General features: G+C 49.5%; 1 protein-coding gene across 4 annotated transcripts in view; it reads left to right on the top strand.

Annotated features, from left to right (window-relative positions):
- Positions 1-8,760, top strand: part of MACF1 (microtubule actin crosslinking factor 1) — a 1,022,862-nt gene extending 1,014,102 nt beyond the window's left edge. For all 4 annotated transcript variants that reach the window (XM_086955743.1, XM_086955745.1, XM_086955746.1 and 1 more), the window contains 2 exons: positions 5,575-5,695; positions 7,239-8,760. In XM_086955743.1, coding sequence (XP_086811869.1) covers positions 5,575-5,695; positions 7,239-7,498 — 381 coding nt within the window. In that variant the 3' untranslated portion in view covers positions 7,499-8,760. The remainder of the gene's footprint in view (positions 1-5,574; positions 5,696-7,238) is intronic.
- The last annotated feature ends 10,029 nt before the right edge of the window (positions 8,761-18,789 follow it).

Consider the following 18,789-nt stretch of genomic DNA (forward strand, 5'->3'; position numbering starts at 1 on the left):
GGCACTTTGTGAACACTCTTAGTGCAGTTGTCAACCCGAATGGAAGGACTTTGAACTGATAGTGTTGTCCATCTAGTACAAACCGTAGATACTTCCTGTGAGAAGGATGTATGGGAATGTGGAAGTAGGCGTCCTTGAGATCTAGTGTGGCAAGGAAATCGCCTTGTTGTAACAGTGGGAGCACTTGTTGTAAAGTGATCATGTGAAAATTATCGGAGTGTGTATATATAGGTTGAGGGGCCTGAGATCGAGAATTGGTCTTAGTGTCCCGTCCTTCTTGAATATTAGAAAGCACAACGAGTAAACCCCTGTTCCTTGATGTTGTAGGAGAACTATCTCTATTGCGTCTTTTTGAAGCAATGAGAGAACCTCTTGTTTTAGTAGCGTAAGATGTTCTGTGGACATGGGACACTGTCTGAGTGGCATATGTAGAGGGGAAGCTGTAAGTTCTAGGCAGTAACAATACTGGATAATTTGTCTCACTCACTTGTCTGTTGTGATGGAATTCCAGACAGGTAGGAATTATGCTAATCTCCCCCCGACAGGAGTGGAATATTGTGGGGGGAGCGGAAGGAAGTCACTGTTTTGTGGTGGGAGAGGTACAGTTGGTGTTGTTACCTCAACCTCTTCCTTTATTGCTGTTTCCTCTGTATCCACCTCGAAAAAATATCCTCTGTTGGGGGATGTTTGTGTATTGGCTTTAAAGAAAGATGAGTTGTCTGCTCCGGTTTGTTTAGAGGCTCCTCTGTAAAAAGAGTGACGAAAGGAGCCTTGTTTTTGTGGGGACTGTAAAGCTCCCATAGATTTGGCAGTCTCTGTGTCTTTCTTCATCTTTTCTAGTGCTGTGTCTACAGCCGGCGCAAAAAGCTGCTCTTGGTTAAATGGCTGGTTAAGGATAGTAGTCTGGACCTCTTGTTTAAAACCTGAGATGCGTAGCCATGTGTGGCATCTAAGGAGGACACTGGTATTTATTGCTCGAGAGGCAGTGTCTGCTGCATCAAGTGCACATTTGATTGATGCATTTGAGATTAGCTTACCCTCTTGGATTAGATCATTTACTTGTGTCTTATATTGGTCAGGCAAATGCTGTAGTAGTGTTTCTAACTGATCGTAATGGGCTCTGTCATATCTTGCGAGCAGTGCTTGTGTGTTAGCTAAGCGCCAGGTATTGCTTGCTTGGGCAGCTATTCTTTTACCTGAAACGTCTTAACATTTTCGATTCTTTATCAGGAGGTGACGCTTCTCCTGAGATTTGAGAGTTAGCATGCTTTCTAGCGTTCAAACGACTAGAGAACCTAAGGGTAGCTGTCCCTTAATGTAGGCAGGCTCTCCAGGGGCAGGACTATACTTCTTTTCTATTCTGGGGTTTAGAATCCTAGCACGTACAGGATCTTTAAACACCTCGGGGGCATGCCTAATGACCCCTTCAATCTTTTGGGATTGTTCAAAAGTATTTGATAAAAAGTCCTCATCTGAGTGCATTGTGACACCATGATAGATGGCAGCTCTATTAATTGTCGAAAACCGATATTATCTTCTGGAGGAGGTGGTTTCGAGGGGTATGGATGTGGATCTGGGATGTCCGGTATGTCTTGAGGGACCGGGTACTCCCAATCAGGTGGGTCATTTTGGTACGTAAAAGGGTGATTTCTGGGTCACCCCCTACACCCTTGTCATCATCATCATCATTGTTATAAGGAGGTGTAGGAGTTGGAGAAAAATGAGGAGAATTTTGAGGTGTAATAGGTTTAGGAAGAGGAGGTGGGTTAGAAGGAAGTATAGGAGAAAAAGGGTGCATAGGCGATGTGGTAGAGTCCTTCATCACAGGCATTGGAGGAACAGGTGCTGTGTCTAACTTCCTCTTTCTATATGGTGCAGTGGTAACATGTCCTTTTTCTGGATCAATATAGATCTTTTTCTGCTTAGGATCAGGATGAAAAAGCTCCTCTTCCGGAGAAACCGCTTTCAGCGCTGATTTTTTCGGTTTCGAGCGTGGTTGTTTATCTTGTCTTTAGACATATGAGGCGTGATAGACTCCTTTGGCGTAGGTTTTGGCTCCGAGGTTCTTGTTTTCGGAGCTGAAGCTGGTTTCTTCGGTATGGAAGCGTCCGAAGCCGACTTGTGTACGGGTTTGGGAGATTTCGGGCCCGATTTATATTTCGAAGTCAACGGTGTCGGAACCGGTTTCGGAGCCAGTACTTGTTTTGGTTTCGGTGCCGAAGGTGCTGGTGGGATTGGCATGTGCGGTTTGCTCGGTCCCGAGCTACAGGAAGGCTTTTCGATTTTCTTCAGAGGGGGGATCGAGGGCGGGGCTCCTGAAGTAAGTTTTCGGTCGAGACTGAGCCTAGCAGGAAGAGTGTTGACCATTTTCTTTGATTTCGGTCGGGGGGTTGGGGTAGGGGCAGTAGTACTCACACGTTGACCTGGATTCATCTGAGTCATCTGCCTCAGATACAATTTCGAGATCTTCAGAATCTCCTTCTGGGACATCTGGGCCTTCGTCGAAGATGTCCACCGGTTCCGGAGCTGATCTCTGAATGATGTGTTGACGGGCCCCTCGATCTCGAATGGACTTCTTCGATCGAAAGGATGCGCAGGCTGGACAGCTGGACTAGTCGTGTTCAGGTGATAAGCACAGGTTACAGACCCTGTGATGGTCACTGTGCGGGAATTTCGCTCCACACTGGGGGCATTCTTGAATGGCGTCCTTTCCATGAGCTGTAGGCCTCACGGTGTGGATAGGCCCAACGGCCTGCGTCGACGACCGGAATCGAGCCGATGAAGTCGGGTCGAGATGTTTAAAAGTTATTTGGAAGAATTTAAGTACGTTTTTCCGCGTCAAACTAGTCAGAAAGTGGATTTTGAACCGGAGCGGAAAAGTTGCATCCGAACCCAGTCGCGGAAAAAAACAATCTAAGGATGGAGTTGGTGCCCATGCACACTATCGTCCAAGGGAGGAGTCGCCTAACTCATGACTACAAAGACTTCTTCCAAGACAACATGCAATCATCCGAGCCCAACACCAGATGGCGATCTAATGCTAAGTGTGAGATCTGCAGCTCATATGCCTCGAACCAATATTTCTGGTGGAAACATAACCTCCCTGCAGATTTCCCACTTCTTCACCTTCGGAGTCAGTGCAGCAACTAACAATAGCCCATGGTTCCTCTTTGGACTCCTGTATTGGGTTGCAGAATAAGTTGTAGAAACTGATGCTAGCACACTAGTTGATGCCTAAAACTCCGATGCCTGGAGGTAGAATCACTGATAGTGGTTAATAATACCACCCAAAGGGTTTAAAAAGCCCTTGCTGGGTAACGTTTCCACACCTGAATAGCAAGATAATCTTAAAATGAAGAATCTGCAGAAAGATTAAGTATCTACCAGAAATATTGTTGCCGAAGGTGAATAACTTCTCTGGGTAACTGCCAGTGGCCTTTCAGAGCAACGTTGACACATCATGAACTGCAAGGTTGCAACATATGCATACCTTTTTGAGGCACTTTGCAGTGTTTGTATTAAAGCTGATGCCCAGTTTGGTCAGGCAATCTTAAAGAATACTTTTTGTTGAACCACTTTTATCCATCTAAATACTGAGTGATTGAAACGCTTCCCAGGTGTATGGGGAAAAGTGCTTTGATGGCATACATGTAGGCCAAAATCAGTTTGCCTGTAAACTTCTATATGCTTAATTTGCTAGCCCAACAAATTGATGTAGTTTACCCCTATTCCTCTCTGCTCTGTCTTCACATGGTAGATGGACAGCGGGGGATCTGAGATAGGAAGGCGTTGATATGTGGGAGTCTTTTCAGTGCTAAGGTGTGTCGTCTTTTATAGGCCTAAAACAGGAAGGATGTTCCAGGTCAATGAAACATGTGGAAGAGCATACAGGGCATAAGTTACTATCATTAGTAAATGACCCTGTTTATATAGTCGCTCGGTTGGAGGTAATACTGTCCCGTTACTTTGTTGAGATGTAATGACTGTAAGATACTGATGGGATATGGAATGTGTAAGCAATTGTGTTGTCTCGAAGTATACTGTTATTCTCATTTCACCTCTGCTTTGAGATCCAGGGCTCTTGCAGACCAGATCTGTTGTCTTTTTTTAACCACGGCATGCTTCGCTAGCCGATTCATCTTTCATTCTGACACACACTGATTCTGTTACTACAGCTGTTTCACAAAAATGAAGTAACTACAAACCTCAAAATCCAGTGATTTTTTTCAGAGCTGGTTCTCTTTGCATTGTTGGCTTCTTACATTTGTAGTGCAATGGTTCATATGATTATCACCATAAATATCAAATACAGCCCCTTTGCCCGGGGTAAAATCTGAACGGTTGGTGTACCTTTCTCTACTGGTCTGAATGTCCACTTACCAACAATGTTTCAGTCCCGGTGTGTGACGATGCTGTTGGTTGGTGATTTGTGGCTGCAAGATACTGGAGACTTAAACTTGAGATGCACATCTAACCTCAATGTTCCAGCCAGTGTGTCTGCCATGCTTTTTTTGTCTCCTTTCTGTCTTGCACAGATGCTTTGTGCTGCATGGGCTCTTAGCCTGCTTGGATGCTTACTTTCTCTCATAACACTCGAGTGTGTAACCTAGGTGCTGAGCAGCTGACTGCGCCATCTTTGAATATTTCATAAGAGCATTGCTGATGACTTTTCTCATACCTTACCCAGCAAATAGCATTTTGCAGGTCAGAGCCATTGAAGTATGGATGTGAGATGGGGACTATTCTCATCCATTACCCCTATTGATCCCAGGCCAGGGTGTCTGTCTCTCTTCTGTGATACCCAGAGAAGGAGAGTATCAGACTTTCACACAGTACACAAGCTCTCTCGGGGGAAAGATTACTGCAGCTTGCATACCAATGCCTCCCTTCTAGCACTGACATGCAATTTCTCCCTAATTGCACGAACATGCCATCTCTTTCCAAACTGGCAGTCCTTGTCATTTACTCCATTTACCAAGCATCGTAGACTGCCACATTTTCACCTACTATATGTATATATCCTCCTACGGTCCTCTTTAGGAATTCTTCAGTCTGAGGGGAATCATTGACCGCAAATATCCTCTCTCTTGTCCTTTTAAAGAACCTTTGAGGCTGGGAGTGGTGTCACTGACTATGTAGAGCTTCTTTACCCACTATTTAGGGACCTACTAGGCTGAATGGGTCACTAATTCCATATAAGCCTTTTCAGGTGTTTTCTCTGTGACACTCCAGTCTGGAACAGTAACAAAGACCCCTTTTCTGAGGAGTCCCATTAACCATTGTATATCACTTTTTAGACCCTCCAGCTTATAGTTGTCACTGAGCCCTTAAGTCCTTCTTTAGCCCATGATTGGATGCACTCCAATCCTCTCTCAGCCCCCTCAACACCTATCCCCTTCATTTCAGGTGTCCCCGTCCTCTTATCAGCTTTATGACAGTGCAAGTTTTTGGGTAATTGTGACCACCATTTGCTTGGCAATCTGCGATACGGCTCTTTCATTCAAGGGTGTCTGCTAGGGGCCTGAGGGTAACCACTCATGTTCCTAACCACACTTTCCGGGATTTATTTTCTAGGTAACGCCACAAAGCGCCAAGGTGAAAAGGTCTACCTTCCATTCCAGTCGGACATCACTCACTGGAGAAGCTGCCTGCTGTGCCACGCCAGTGTCTTCTGGTGCCAAACCCAGCCGTGCTGGTGAGTTGATAGGAATAGTTTCTGCTGGAAGAAGCTTTTAGGGTATTCAGGGTTTGAGTGATGGTAAAGATTCTTCCACTCGGCATCAGAGCAGGAGTAATAGCTTTAAAGTAAGTTTGCCTAGTCGCTTGTTTTCCAGATAGGTTCTCTGTGTATTTGCAGCACACAGGAAATAAAATTGTGAGTGTCCAGCGCCGGTTGAGTTTTTACCTCCCGCTGTTAGCTGTCTCGGCTCTCCCTCGAGGACACTTGTTAAAATTTCTTTTCCCTGCAGGTGCATTTAAGGCTGCAGAGTTAAAGTGCTCCCGGACAAGGCTAAATCTTTAATTTGCCAATCAATAGTAATCCTCTTGACCTCTCTCGCTATTGTCCAATACTATGATGACCCCTTAATCACAGGGAAGCTCCAGGTTCCGGCTGACTCACCTGTCAGACTGACCTGAGTTCCTGCCCACAGTCCCAAGCATTCAAGTGTGGTTCAGCTCTGGATGAGTCATCCTGCCAGGAATAATTTAAAGATCTGCTGGCACATCGTCCACATGAGTTTCAAAACCCAGCTGTGTTAGTTGGCATTTAATTTACTGATAAAGATGTTGACAAGCGTGTATCGTGCTCCACTGCAGCATTCAGTGCACCCCACACCACATCTACCCTATAAAACCAGCTACAGGTGCTGCATCCATTATCCTATGGATGGTGGAAGAGAGCTCTCCAAGCCTATCCTCTGTGGAGATGTTTTTTAAGGGAAGTTTACTCCTACAAGCAGAGCCTCCCGTTCAGGTTTGAGGGGTTTAATTCAGAGTTATAGTAGAGAAAAAGAGGAAGATCTCAATAGTTCAACTTTTCCTTGGGGCAGTGATCCTTTACCTGTAAAGCATAAGCTCTCAGAAGCGGGCTCCTCTCCTGTAATGCATCAACTCTCTGAGGGCGTAAGCTTCCCATCTACAGCAGTCTCGAGGCCAGGCTTCTCCAATGAGTAGCGTGAGCTCTTCAGCTGCCTAGAAGTAGCTCTCCTGTGTGAAGCCCAACCTACTAAAGTAGAAGCTTTTGTTTAATCAAATTAAATATATTTACCGAAATTGGAACTGATAAGCTGATGGGTGAATTTCCAAAATATAAAGCTGATAATTGAGTGATAAATCATGTGGTGTTGGGGAGCTTTATTGCTAATATTATTACCTTGGTGCCTGTGCCATTTATGCTATGGCTGCTATGTACTACCTACATAAAGGCATTCCAAATTGACAAAACCTTTTTTTACATTACTTCTAGCTACTCTGCCTGATTCAGAGGTGTGGGTAATTTTACAAAGGGTGGCAGTTAATAAAATCTTGTCTGATCTATCTTTATTACAACACTAATGATATTGGTTGCTCTGGATGATTGTTCTTGATCATAAGTAGCTCTAATAGCAGAAAAGGTTGGAGACTCCTGCTCTAGCACAGTACAGTAGTCTTGAATGGGCCGTGGCCCCTGTAATCTGGATGCCTTCTCTTGGTCAGTCTATTCTACAAGATGGTTTATGTGTCTCTTCATATTTCAGACCCCAAGAAGACGCCGAGTCGACCTGCTAGTCGTGCAGGAAGCCGCGCCGGAAGCCGTGCCAGCAGTCGGCGGGGGAGCGACGCCTCTGACTTTGACCTATTGGAGACGCAGTCTGCCTGCTCAGATACGTCCGAAAGCAGCGCCCAGGGAGGCCTCGGCAGTTCCCGACGGGGCACCTCCAAACCCTCCAAGATCCCGACCATGTCCAAGAAAAGCACTACTACCACCCCACCTAAGACGCCGGGCACCAAGAGATAATACTGACCACAAGGAAGGCGCTACTTCCGGACACTTTTTTTATCACAACGATGTGCACTTGGATGTATATTTATTCGAGATAGGGAAAATTATATTGTTAAAAGTGTAAAAGAAAAGTTGTGTTAAAAGCTGCCTTATTTGTTTTTGTTTTCATGTGGATATTTATGTAAGTAAAATTCCCCTCTGTGCCGTGTGGGGGATGTTTTCTGCCAGATCAAAATGCAACTGGAAGACGCTAAATTTCCAGGAAAAGAAGTTAAGGCGGAGGAACAAATTCTACTTGCGGCTGCTGCACGCTGCAGGGCGTGAACGCTACAGCCGAAATATGCACCTTCTTAAATATGGCTTCCGCACAGGCATAATGGACAATACCCCTGCTGCGGGACCCCGGGGGCACCCTCTACAAATCATCCATACCTCGAACAGGCACAGATATGGGGCGGTCTGAAGTGGGACTTTTTATCTTCTGATTGATTTTTAACAATGCTTTTACCTTGCAAGCGTGTCTTTATGAATTAATAGGACACACACATGGTAGAGTGTTACAGAATGCCATCTTCAGAGCCTCTTCTGCCTCAACTTGTGAGCTTTTAAAAGACTAACGAAGCAGTTCGACTTCAGGGATGGTTTTGAGCATTCGTGGACATTTCCTTCTAGTGAACCACTTGCAGCACTCTCGGATATCGGGGCACCCGCTGATATCACAGGAAGCACCCGCTTATGTCACAGGACACTGTATCAGATGTCCCTGGTAGGCCCTGCTCTCGTCTTGTGTGCTCAACCTAAGGATCATCAGAGCAGTGGCACTACCGGATGGCACAAGGGGGTGCTAGTGATGAGAATTCTACTTCCAAACCATATTACACTTATTTATCTGCGTAGCTTTTCCCTCTATTTATTATTTAAACCATCATTCCACTTGGAGCAGATGAGCATACCTTGTGCACGTCCTACAGAAGCTGGACACTTGAACACTTGTCCGTTTGTCCCTTAACAGGTCCTCAGCACTGGTGCCGGCCGCTCACTTTTGTATGCTGCTTCTCTTTGTAATAAAATTACTTTGACAAAACTGACCATTTTGGGGGTATGTGAAAATGGAAATGGGCTATGTCCGCTTTTATTATGTTTGGTTCTCCGAACTGACCATGTTGCTGTGTGATTCCCTCAGTTAGTTCAATTGAGGCAGAAACTGAAGCTGTACCAATGAATTCTTTCAAGGTAAACAACACATTTTGTATTAAAAAATGCTTGCAGTAACAACACTCCTATTTGTCGGTCTTCTGTTTCTTGAAATTTTTGTTTGAAAATGAAAACCTACATCGTTGGGGTGGTATGGACACCTACATGCATGCTGTTTTGGCAGAGAAAACATTGTGCCAGAAGATTAGTGATCACTCTGGGTTGATGAAAATTGCTGTGCTGTGGTAGTGGGTTGGCGCTATCACAGCCCCTGCTCACAGGCATCCACATCAAAGGCATCAGAACCCTCCTGTTGCCATGTGCTTTCCTTTACACTCCCACCATCAAAACAACCCTTCAGCAAGGATTGACCACTAGTTCCACTACTCCAGGATATTTAAAGGTTGCACTTGAGGCTGTATCCACTCATACTTGACTTCTTGAATGGTCACCTGCCACCTTGGCCTGACATTAGTGCACACCTGCTGCAGCTACACAACTTCCATTTTGCAAAGATACCAGCACATGGGTCAAGTCTGATGGAGACATCTAGCCGCAGATTCCTTACCTTTGAACTTCCAGGCGTCATGCTGGATCGGGTTTTTTTTAAACTTCTGTTGGTGTGCTACAGATGTCTAGCAAGAAGACCTCAGGGTTCAAGCCGTGCAGTCACAGACCCCCACTTAGTGTGTCTCCTGGCGCCTAGAGCGCGACCACGACACAAAGTCGTGCTCCGATTGCCTTGCCATGGCGCCTAAGGCTTTGAGGGAGCGGTCCCTCAAGCTGATCGCGGCCAGGCACCACGGAGTTCGTCTCGACTATCTCGATCCCTGTCTCTATCGAGAGGAAGGGCCGCGCACCGCTCTGGTGGATCGAAGTCGTCAAAGTCCGGTATTTGGCAACACAAGAAGTTGAAGCATGTTTCGACTTCGCCCCAACCATCGCGTGACGAGATGTAGGATCCTTGGAGTTCGAGGCCCCGGGGTGCCTGGGTCGACTCCACGTTTCCCTCACTATCCGGGGCCAGGAGCAACCCCACCCAACTTAGAGTTTTATGTGGGCCATGTTTGGGTGGCCTAACCCTGCCGGCGAGCCCTCTGGACCCGCAGGTTTAGATGAAGGACGAGTCCCTGTGGTTTCTGCGCCTTCGGCCCCGGCATCATGGCCTCCTACTGGACCCGTTCCCAAGTCTGGCGGGCGCCAGCCTTACCTCAGCAGTGACCTTCCCTGGCACTGCCTCCGCCGCTGAGGTTCTCGGTAGCGCCTCCCCAATCCTCATTCCGGATGACATGGAGAGTGTAGGATGTCCACCGGCGCCAATGGAGGCGTATGGTTCCATGCCGTTAAACTTGCCCTATTCTGAAGGGTTAGGAATGGATGAGAAGGATTGGGAAGGGGAGCAGGATGCATTAGAAATCCCGCAAGTTAAAGACATAGATGGGTATGAGGAACTGGGTGATGCCAGTAGTCTAGACACCTCCCCAGACATGCTGTCTCCCCCTAACCTGGCTATGGAGGAGGGGGGCATCATTTGCTATGGTTGTACGTAGGGCTGTGGAGATCTTGGACCTGCAGCTCCCTACAGTGGCAGTCAAGACTAACGTGATGACAGAGGTCCTGCAGCCTAGTGTCTCCCCCTCAGTACCCTAGCTGCCTTTCAATGAGGCCTTAACAAACATTCTTCTGGGCACCTGGTCCAAGCCCAGCACAGAGGCTCTTCAGAACAGAACGATTGCCCGCCACCTTCGCCCTGCACCGGGCGACCCAGCTTTCCTTATTGTCCACCCCGCCCCACTTCCTGTAGCGCATTCCCTTCCGCATCCCTGGATAGAGAATCCAAAAGACTGAAAAGCTATAGGAAGAAAATATTCTCTTCCACTTGTCTAGCATTGCGGTTGGTGAACACTGCATGCCTTTTGGGACGTTATTCCCATTTGATATGGGACACGGTTGCCAGGTGCTGCCCAAAGTCTCGGAGTAGGACCGTATTCTGCTCTCCCAAGCTATTTCAGATGGGAGAGATGCACCGAAGTTTTCAATTCGAGCTAAGTAGAGCGATTTCCACATCAGTGGCTGTACGTCGCCAAACCTGGCTGAGGATGTCTCATTTTTCAAGGGATGTCCAGGCAAATCTTATGAACTTGCACTTTGATGGCTCCCGTCTCTTTGGAGACCAAGGAAATGCAGCACTTGAGTGTTTTAAGGTCTCGCGGGCTAGGGCCAAGTCCTTGGGCCTCACAACAACAACATCCTGGCCTGTGTCTGCTTTTTGCTCCTTTTGTGGCTATGGAAGGTGCTACCAACCGCGCCAACTCTATTCCAGCCAGAGGGCCTACATGTGCAGCAACCTCTGCCGGGCCATGGACGCAGTACACTGCGACCCCGAGGGTCAGGAGGCCAGAAGTCGAGCCAAGCCAAAATTCCGTCCTTCACTGCAAAACACTCCTAGTCCGATCCCCCAGGACCATTCACGTCCAGTTGGTGGCAGAATACGCTATTGTCTCCACCACTGGCGGAACATCACCTCCGACAGGTGGGTGCTGCAAATAGTCAGAAGGGGCTACTCCCTCCCCTTCAAGACTACCCCTTCATCCATGCCTCCAGTTTACGATCACCTGACGGAGGATCACCTTGCCCTACTCCTTGTGTGAGGAAGCCAAAATTCTCTTGGCCAAGGAAGCTATAGAAAGGGTTCCCTGGCCAGAAATAGGCTGTGATTGTTACCCCTGCTATTTTCTGGTTCCAAAGAAGGATGGAGGTCTTCGCCCTATCCACGACCTCCGAACCATCAACTACTTCTTCAAAAAGGAGAAGTTCAAAATGCTCACCCTTGCTCAGGTCCTGTCTGCCATGGACCCGGAAGACTGGATGGTAGCGTTGGACTTCAGGAGGCTTATTTTCATATCCCTGTCCTGCCTGCCCATAGTCGCTACCTGCGGTTCACTGTGAGCCACGAGCACTTTCAGTTTGCCTCACCAGTGCCCCTCGGGTGTTCACCAAGGTGATGGCTGTGGTCGCAGCCCATCTGCAGAGATCAGGGGTTCCAGTCTTTCCCCCCCTATCTCTACAAATGGTTTTTGAAGGAGGGCTCGTTCAAAGCAGCCGTCTCCCATCTCCAGACTACGGCGAACCTCCTGCATTTTCTGGGGTTCACTAACAATGTGCCGAAGTCACACACGATTCCCTCTCAGACGCTCCCTTTCATCTGAGCGGTTCTGGACATGGTGCAGTTTTGGGCCTATCCTCCCGAACAGCGAGTCCAGGATATTCAGGCTATGATACCGATGTTCCAGCCTCTATCCTGGATTTTTGTGAGAATGACTCTTGGGCTGGTGGGCTTCCTGCATCGTGCTAGTGGACCATGCCATATGGCCCATATGTGTTCTGCAGTGGGATCTGAAGTTCCAGTCGACACAGCATTGAGGAAATCTTACCGACCTAGTTCAGATATCAGAGAACACTGCGAAAGACCTGCAGTGGTGGCTGACGAACCATGTTTTGGTCAGAGGCAGACCTCTCTCCTTTCTCCAATTAGATCTCACAGTAGTGACTGATGTGTCTCTTCTGGGGCGGCCATCTGATAGAGGTGATCAGAGGACTCTGGTCTCCGGCAGAAGCCAGGCTCCATATTAACTTATTGGAGCTTTGGGCAATCCAATTGTAAGCATGGGCGCAAAATCCGTTCCGCTTGCGGATGTTCGGTAAATTCGCAATCCGCGAACTCCCGCGAATTTGCCGAAAATCCGCAAGTGGAACGGATCCGGGGGCAAAAGTTCAAGCTTGTAACTATTTTAGAATGGCGCCGGCAAGCTGCCAGCGCCATTCTAAAATAGTTACTAAGTTAGCTTCAACAGGAAGCACTAATAGAAGCAGGTGCTAGAGTTTAACTGAATTCGAGCACCTGCTTTATTTTATCTATTAGTGCTTTCTGATGAAGCTAACTCAGTAACTATTTTAGAATGGCGCTGGCAGCTTGCCCGCGTCATTCTAAAATAAAACAGGAGAAGGGCACAAAGACGAGTGTGGCTGAGGGCAGAAGGGCACAAAAACGCATGGGGCAGAGGGCAGAATGGCACAAAAACGAGTGGGGCAGAGGGCAGAAGGGCATAACAACGAGCGGTCTCGCAAAAAAAAACCTGCGAACACGTAAAGCGCCCCGCAAACACGCAAATTGCCCCGTGAACACGGCAAAAAAAAATCTGCAAATTCGCACAAATTCGCAAATTTTGCAGATCGCAAATTTGCAAAATTTGCCCATGCCTATCCAATTGCCACTAAAAGCTTTTTTACGGTCCAGCAAGGAAAGGCTGGTTTAGGTGTTCACAGACAACACTACCGCCATGTGGTACTGCAACAAGCAGGGCGGTGTGGGTTTGTGGGCTTTATCAAGAGGCCCTGCGCCTCCGGACATGGCTAGAACAGCAGGGCATTTCCCTGATGGTTCAACATCTGGCCGGTTCTCTGAATGCCATAGCAGACAAACTCAGCCGACGGTGCCTTGCGGATCAAGAGTGGCGTCTCCATGTGGGAGTGGTACAAGGTCCCTTTCAACGATGGGGAAAGCCTTGGCTAGATCTGTTTGCCACTGAAGAGAACACGCAATGTCAGCAGTTTTGTGTGTTCAAGTTTTTAAGGCGACTTTTGCTTGGCAACGCTTTTCTTCACTAGTGGAACTCAGGCCTCATGTATGCCTTTATGCCCATACCCATCATATTCTGCCCAGAGTGCTCAAGAAGATCAGGAGTGACCAGCACAAGACGTTCTTGTGCCTGCAGACTGGGCACAGAGAGTCTGATATGCTGAGCTTCTGGCAATGAGCCTTGATCCTCCGAAGAGGTTGCCCCTTCAGGAGGATCTTCTGTTGCAGCAGCAGGGGAGGGACCTCCACCCAACCCTGTCCAGTCTCCGCCTCCTTGCGTGGAGATTGAGCAACGACAGCCGACAGCTTTTGAAGTTCCTCCCGAAGTTTGCAAAGTTATTCTGGGAGCCAGGCGTCCCTCCACGAAGTCAGTATACGCCTGCTGATGGAAACAATTATGTAAATATTGTACAGAAAAATCTATTGACCCCTTATCTGCATCTCTGTCAGATGTTCTCCTGTTCATCTTTCCTTGGCCCAGTAGGGCTCTGCTCTGGGCACTCTGAAGGGCTACCTTTTCGCCCTCTCAGATTTTCTTCAGCTATCAGATCAGCCTTCACTTTCTAAATCCCCTCTGGTGCAGAGATTTTTGCAGGGGTTATTTCCCCTTCTCTTTTTATTATGCCACAATGGGACCTTAATTTGGTTCTTACTTTTTTGATGTGTGCACCATTTGAGCCTCTGTAACAACTGCCTCTACTGTTGCTCTCTAGCAAAACGGTCTTTTTGGTGGCCCTTTGTAGCATTCAGGATAAATAGACAGCAGCCTTAAGAAGAGTGCAGCGTAGGTTTATTCCCATCAAAAGATCCCATCCACCAGCTGGGCACGCAGTACCAACTGACTTCACATCCAAGCATTCACTAAGTAACAACTTTGACATATTCACATTCTAATCTATGATGTATCAGGAGCATACAAGTACAGTGGGAAATAGGGACAATTGCCTTAGAGAGGAGAACGAGGAGATATCACACATCTCCCTCCTTTGACAAACTATGTACATGAGACCGTAGCAATGAGAACAGCAATTATGCATATTCGTTAAGATAACTAGGGCGCTTGATCAGTCTTGAAGATCGACAAGCATGTTCCAAGATACCACTGTTTTGAGGAATGTAGTATCTGATGGAGACTACTAGCCGCAGATTCCTTCACATAGAATTATCCCCAGGCAAGAGACTGTATCCGGAATTTTTTTTGCCACAGCATCCCTGCGCGCCAAGGGGATGTCCTCACACCACTCCGCCCAGGCGTTGTCTGCGTACGCAACGTCAGTGTGGTCACATAAGTCCCACCCCGGCGCGCCTACGTCAGTTTTTTCTTTTTCCGCGTGCAACGCGGATTCGGATCGTGCTCTGGCCCGGTTTAGGCCTTTCCCTTTCGCTGTTGTGTGTGTGTGTGGTGGGAACAGTGTGCGAATGCCTTCAGGCTTTAAGACGTGCTCGTCTTGTGGCCGCCTGTTGTCGGCGACGGATCCTAGCCCCATCTGCATGTGGTGTTTGAGGGAACACCACAACTCCACTGATTGTGAGGCATGCCAGCAGATGAAACAAGTCCCGGCGGGAACGCCGGATGAAACTTCTCTCTGCTCGCATTTCCAGGTCGGCGGCGTCATCTCGCCCGGCCCCTGCGGAAGGTTCTCGAACCCGCTGCCTCACTTGTCAACATCATCCTTCTCCCAGGTCGCAGGAGCTTCACTCACCTGTCGGTAAGTGTTGCAGTTTATCCCCGAGCCCAGATGGGAGACCTATGCGGCGGCTTTGCAGGCCTCGCTGGTTTCTCCTCCGACTCCTTCCCCTCCTGAGACGTCAGCAGATCCCTTACAGTGCGCGGGGCCCTCCGTGGCGTCGCTGGCGGCTCCGGTCCCGGCGCCGACTGGCTCGGATCCAGGTTCAGAGGATTTGATGCCGTTGGGGTGCGGCCCTTTGGGGTCCCTCTTTCGGACCACGGCACCTCTGCTTCGCTGCAAACGCCCACGGGAGTCCCTGTGATGTCGGGGGAGGTTGCCGGGGCAGCGGGACGCACCCCAGAGCCCCTCTCAGTCCTCTGGACAGGCAGCGGTCTTGTCTGAGGCAGAGGTGAAGCCACTTCGGCTCTGACGGCTGCTGGCCCTGGCTGCACCACAGGGGTCGGCGGAGGGCCCTCTCTTCCCGTCACGGGTCGAGGCTGGTGGGTAACTTCTCGTCCCTCCCCAGGTCCCTCTCGTCCCTCCACGCAGGCAGCTGCCTCATCGTAGGACAGGTCGGCGCCTTTCAGGCGCCGCTCCGGCCCATGCCCGTTTCCGGAGTCATGCCCAGTGACCGAGGCCACCCCGGCATCTCCCCCGGCGCCAGACTACAACGACTATGTCCTGCCTCAAATTGCGGACTCTGCAGCGCCAGGCTGGTATCGGGTCGTTGACTCTTCTTTGGACTCCTCCTCTTCTCCAGAGGTTCGGTGATTGCTGGTTTCGTCCTTGCCGGAGACGGATCGCCGTGTCGTGGCTATTTCCCCGATGTAGTCTAAGGGCAGCTCCTCGCTGTCTCTGCGACCGCTGTCTTCGCCAGAGGGGCCCCAGGTCCCCCACTCCTCGGTCCCCCTTCATTCTTTCTGGACTTGTCCCTTCCTTCCTCCGGTTGGTTTGGGGGATGGCCACCTTAGCTTGCAGCCATCACCTAACGAGGAGCTGCTTTCCCCTCCGCGGGGCCCTACGGAGGCAGTTGCGGCCTTCACTCGCGCTGTTTCCACGGCTGTGGGAATTTTGCGCGTGGGTTATTCAGCTACCCATTTTCCAGTGGATCATCTTCTGGAGGTTCCTCATCAGGGCTCTGGTGGTCGGAGGCTGTTGCTTCCCTTCGAGGGTTCACTCCATTCTTCTCTCTTGAGGCCATCCAGCCAAGGGGGACCCGGTGCCCCAAGACCTTTTGCACCGCCACCATCCAGCGCCGCGTGATCCGGTGTGTCTTTTCCTCCACCCCTCTACCAGAGGCCCCCTTTTGCAGAATGCCTTTCCTTCTCTGCCGCCGCTGTTGTCTCCCCCCATCACGGGAGGCCCGCTGGCTGGACTCCTGGGGGCGCAATATGTTCGCCTCAACCAGTGCGGCTCTTCGGCCCTTAACACGCTGTGGTTTGGCTAGTGCCACTTCTTGTTTGTGGGAGTCGGCGGAGTCCCTTATGTCTATCGCTTCGGGACAGTGTGTTCCTGGGGAACGTTCGGGAAAGGCTGGTGGACCTTCCCTTCGATGGTGCTCTTTTGTTCCATGCCCCTGCGGACTCGGCCATCCAGATGTTCTTGGCGGGGCTTCGTCTTCCTCCTCCACCTCCCCCTTCTTCTCCCCCCTCAGTGACCTGTGGGTTGATCTGGTTCTTTGCAGTGTTCTTCTGTTTGGGCAGGTCGCCCTAGTTGTCTGTTCTGTGTGCTTCGTGGCCATTCGAGTCCTCCTTGTTAGGACTAATTCTGTTGGCTGCTGGCCTGCCCTTCTTGACTATGTGTTTTTATGCTTTGGGTTTCTTTACACCATGCTAGCCCTGAGACTGGGCCTTCGGTGTTTTTCCTCTTTGGCTGCTTGATAAGCCTTCTGCGGGGTTTCGCCCAGGTCTTTTCTGTTGTCCTCTGCTGCTGAAGTTTTTTCCTAAGAGGTTCCCATGTCTTGGGACGTGACATGCTCTATGTGGAGTAGTGGTGGCTGTTATATAGCCCTTTCGTGTGCTGGGGAGCAGTACTCGCCTGCGCGCGTCTGCTCTCCCTGGCGTTATGGTATGTTGCAGATGCAATTTTCTTGCTGCTGGCTTGGACTAGCTTGGGTTGCGCCCCAGGGTGTTCTTTTCTGGGGTCGCTACTCTGTTTGCCTGGTCTGGCCTGCTGTCCGTGGCCTGGCGCCATGGTTCTGTCAAGTTCCGCTTCTTTTTGGGCTGTGTGTGCGGCCTCCTCCTTGGACGTGCCCGGACTCTTCTTCTTTTTCTTCTTCGCCTTCCTGCTCTCTGTTTTCGGATCTGGAGGCTTTATTCAGTGGGCTTTAGTGATTGTCCGCTTCTTCCAGTGGGCCTTGCACTTGGTTCTGCCTCTTCTCCCTGTGGGAGGAGATGGTCCCTGCTTTCTTGTCTCTCTTGTGGGCAAAGTCTGCCCCTGCAGGGCGTTGGATTGTTTTTCCTGGGTGACCTCGAGCTACCCTTTCGGCTTCCGCTTGCTTATTGCTGACTGTGCCGCTCTGTCTGGGCTCACCTTTGCTCTGCCTCTTCTCCTTGGAGTCTCTAGGTTGCTCTTCTCCTTTGGTGCTCCTCTTCCTTGCCTTGGCCTTGGGCGGAGGTTTTGTTGCCTTGTATGGGCGTGGGGTGCTTGTCCTCCTTTTACCTTGCCTTGTTTACTCTGCTGGTTGAGAACAGGCTACCTCTCTCTTCTCTTATTTTACCTGCATCCCCCTTTGGGGTTGGTGGTCTTCTGCTGGCGGGGTTCCCCTTGCCTGGGGGACTGGGCTCCTTGTCCTGTCTTAGGACTCGTCCCCTGTGGGACCCTCTGTTATGACCAGGCTGGGAGGGTCCTCTCGCAGACCCTCCTTCCCCTTGGGTATGGCTAGGGTATCTATTCTACGGGAAGGAATCTGTGGCCAGTAGTCTCTATCAAATGTACGAGTTACTTACCTTCGGTAATAGTGTATCTGGTATAGACGATTCTAGCCGCAGGTTCCTTCTTGGCCCGCCCTTCCTCCCCGTTCTTCGAGGAACTTTGGCTTGGTCTCGCAGTCGGCTCCCTGTGGGTGGCTATGTCTTCTGTGAGTGCATTCTTTCCCTCTTTCTGGCTTGATGTTCGTCCTGTTTATTTGTTCTTTTTCCTCCCCTTTTGGCACATTGGAGGATATGTTTGTAGGTACTTCTGTGCCTTTATGCACTGGTTGTTCCAGGTTGGGGCCTGCCTTCCAACCCGCCCCATTACCTTCCCCCCCCCCTTTATTGCTGGGGTTTTGGTTCCTCTGCTATCTAGGTTGGGGTCTTTTGGCTGTGCCTCTGCCCTTTGTTCCTTATGGGGGTTGTCACACTCAGTGATGGGGCTGTCTTGAAGTTTTGTGTTCCTTGTTTGTCTCAGACTGTTTCCCCTTCATTCTTATGGGTTGAATGGTAGTCCTGCTACATGTTATCATGACATTTTTACATGTGTTCTTATCTCTGGGGGGGGGGGGGCTATCCCTGTACTGCCTGGTAGGGTGGCTGCTCAAGGCTGGGCTTTGTTCTTTATTCTTTTCCCTGCTGTTGGGTACTGCAGTGACTGGCACTGCTCTTTATAGTGTTGTTCCTCACCATTCCCTTTTCCAATTTTCCTGCTCTTTCACACACTGTTCCTATACTCTCACAGTTTTGTCTGATGGCTCCGCGTTGTGGTGATTAAAATGTATCCGAAGAAAACTGACGTAGGCGCGCCGGGGTGGGACTTATGTGACCTCTCTATCTGAAAGAGACACATTAGTGATAGATTTCTTATCTTAGAATATCACCAGGCGT

Source organism: Lissotriton vulgaris, chromosome 2_1 (genome assembly GCF_964263255.1).
Source record: "Lissotriton vulgaris chromosome 2_1, aLisVul1.2, whole genome shotgun sequence".
Lineage (NCBI taxonomy): Eukaryota > Metazoa > Chordata > Amphibia > Caudata > Salamandridae > Lissotriton > Lissotriton vulgaris.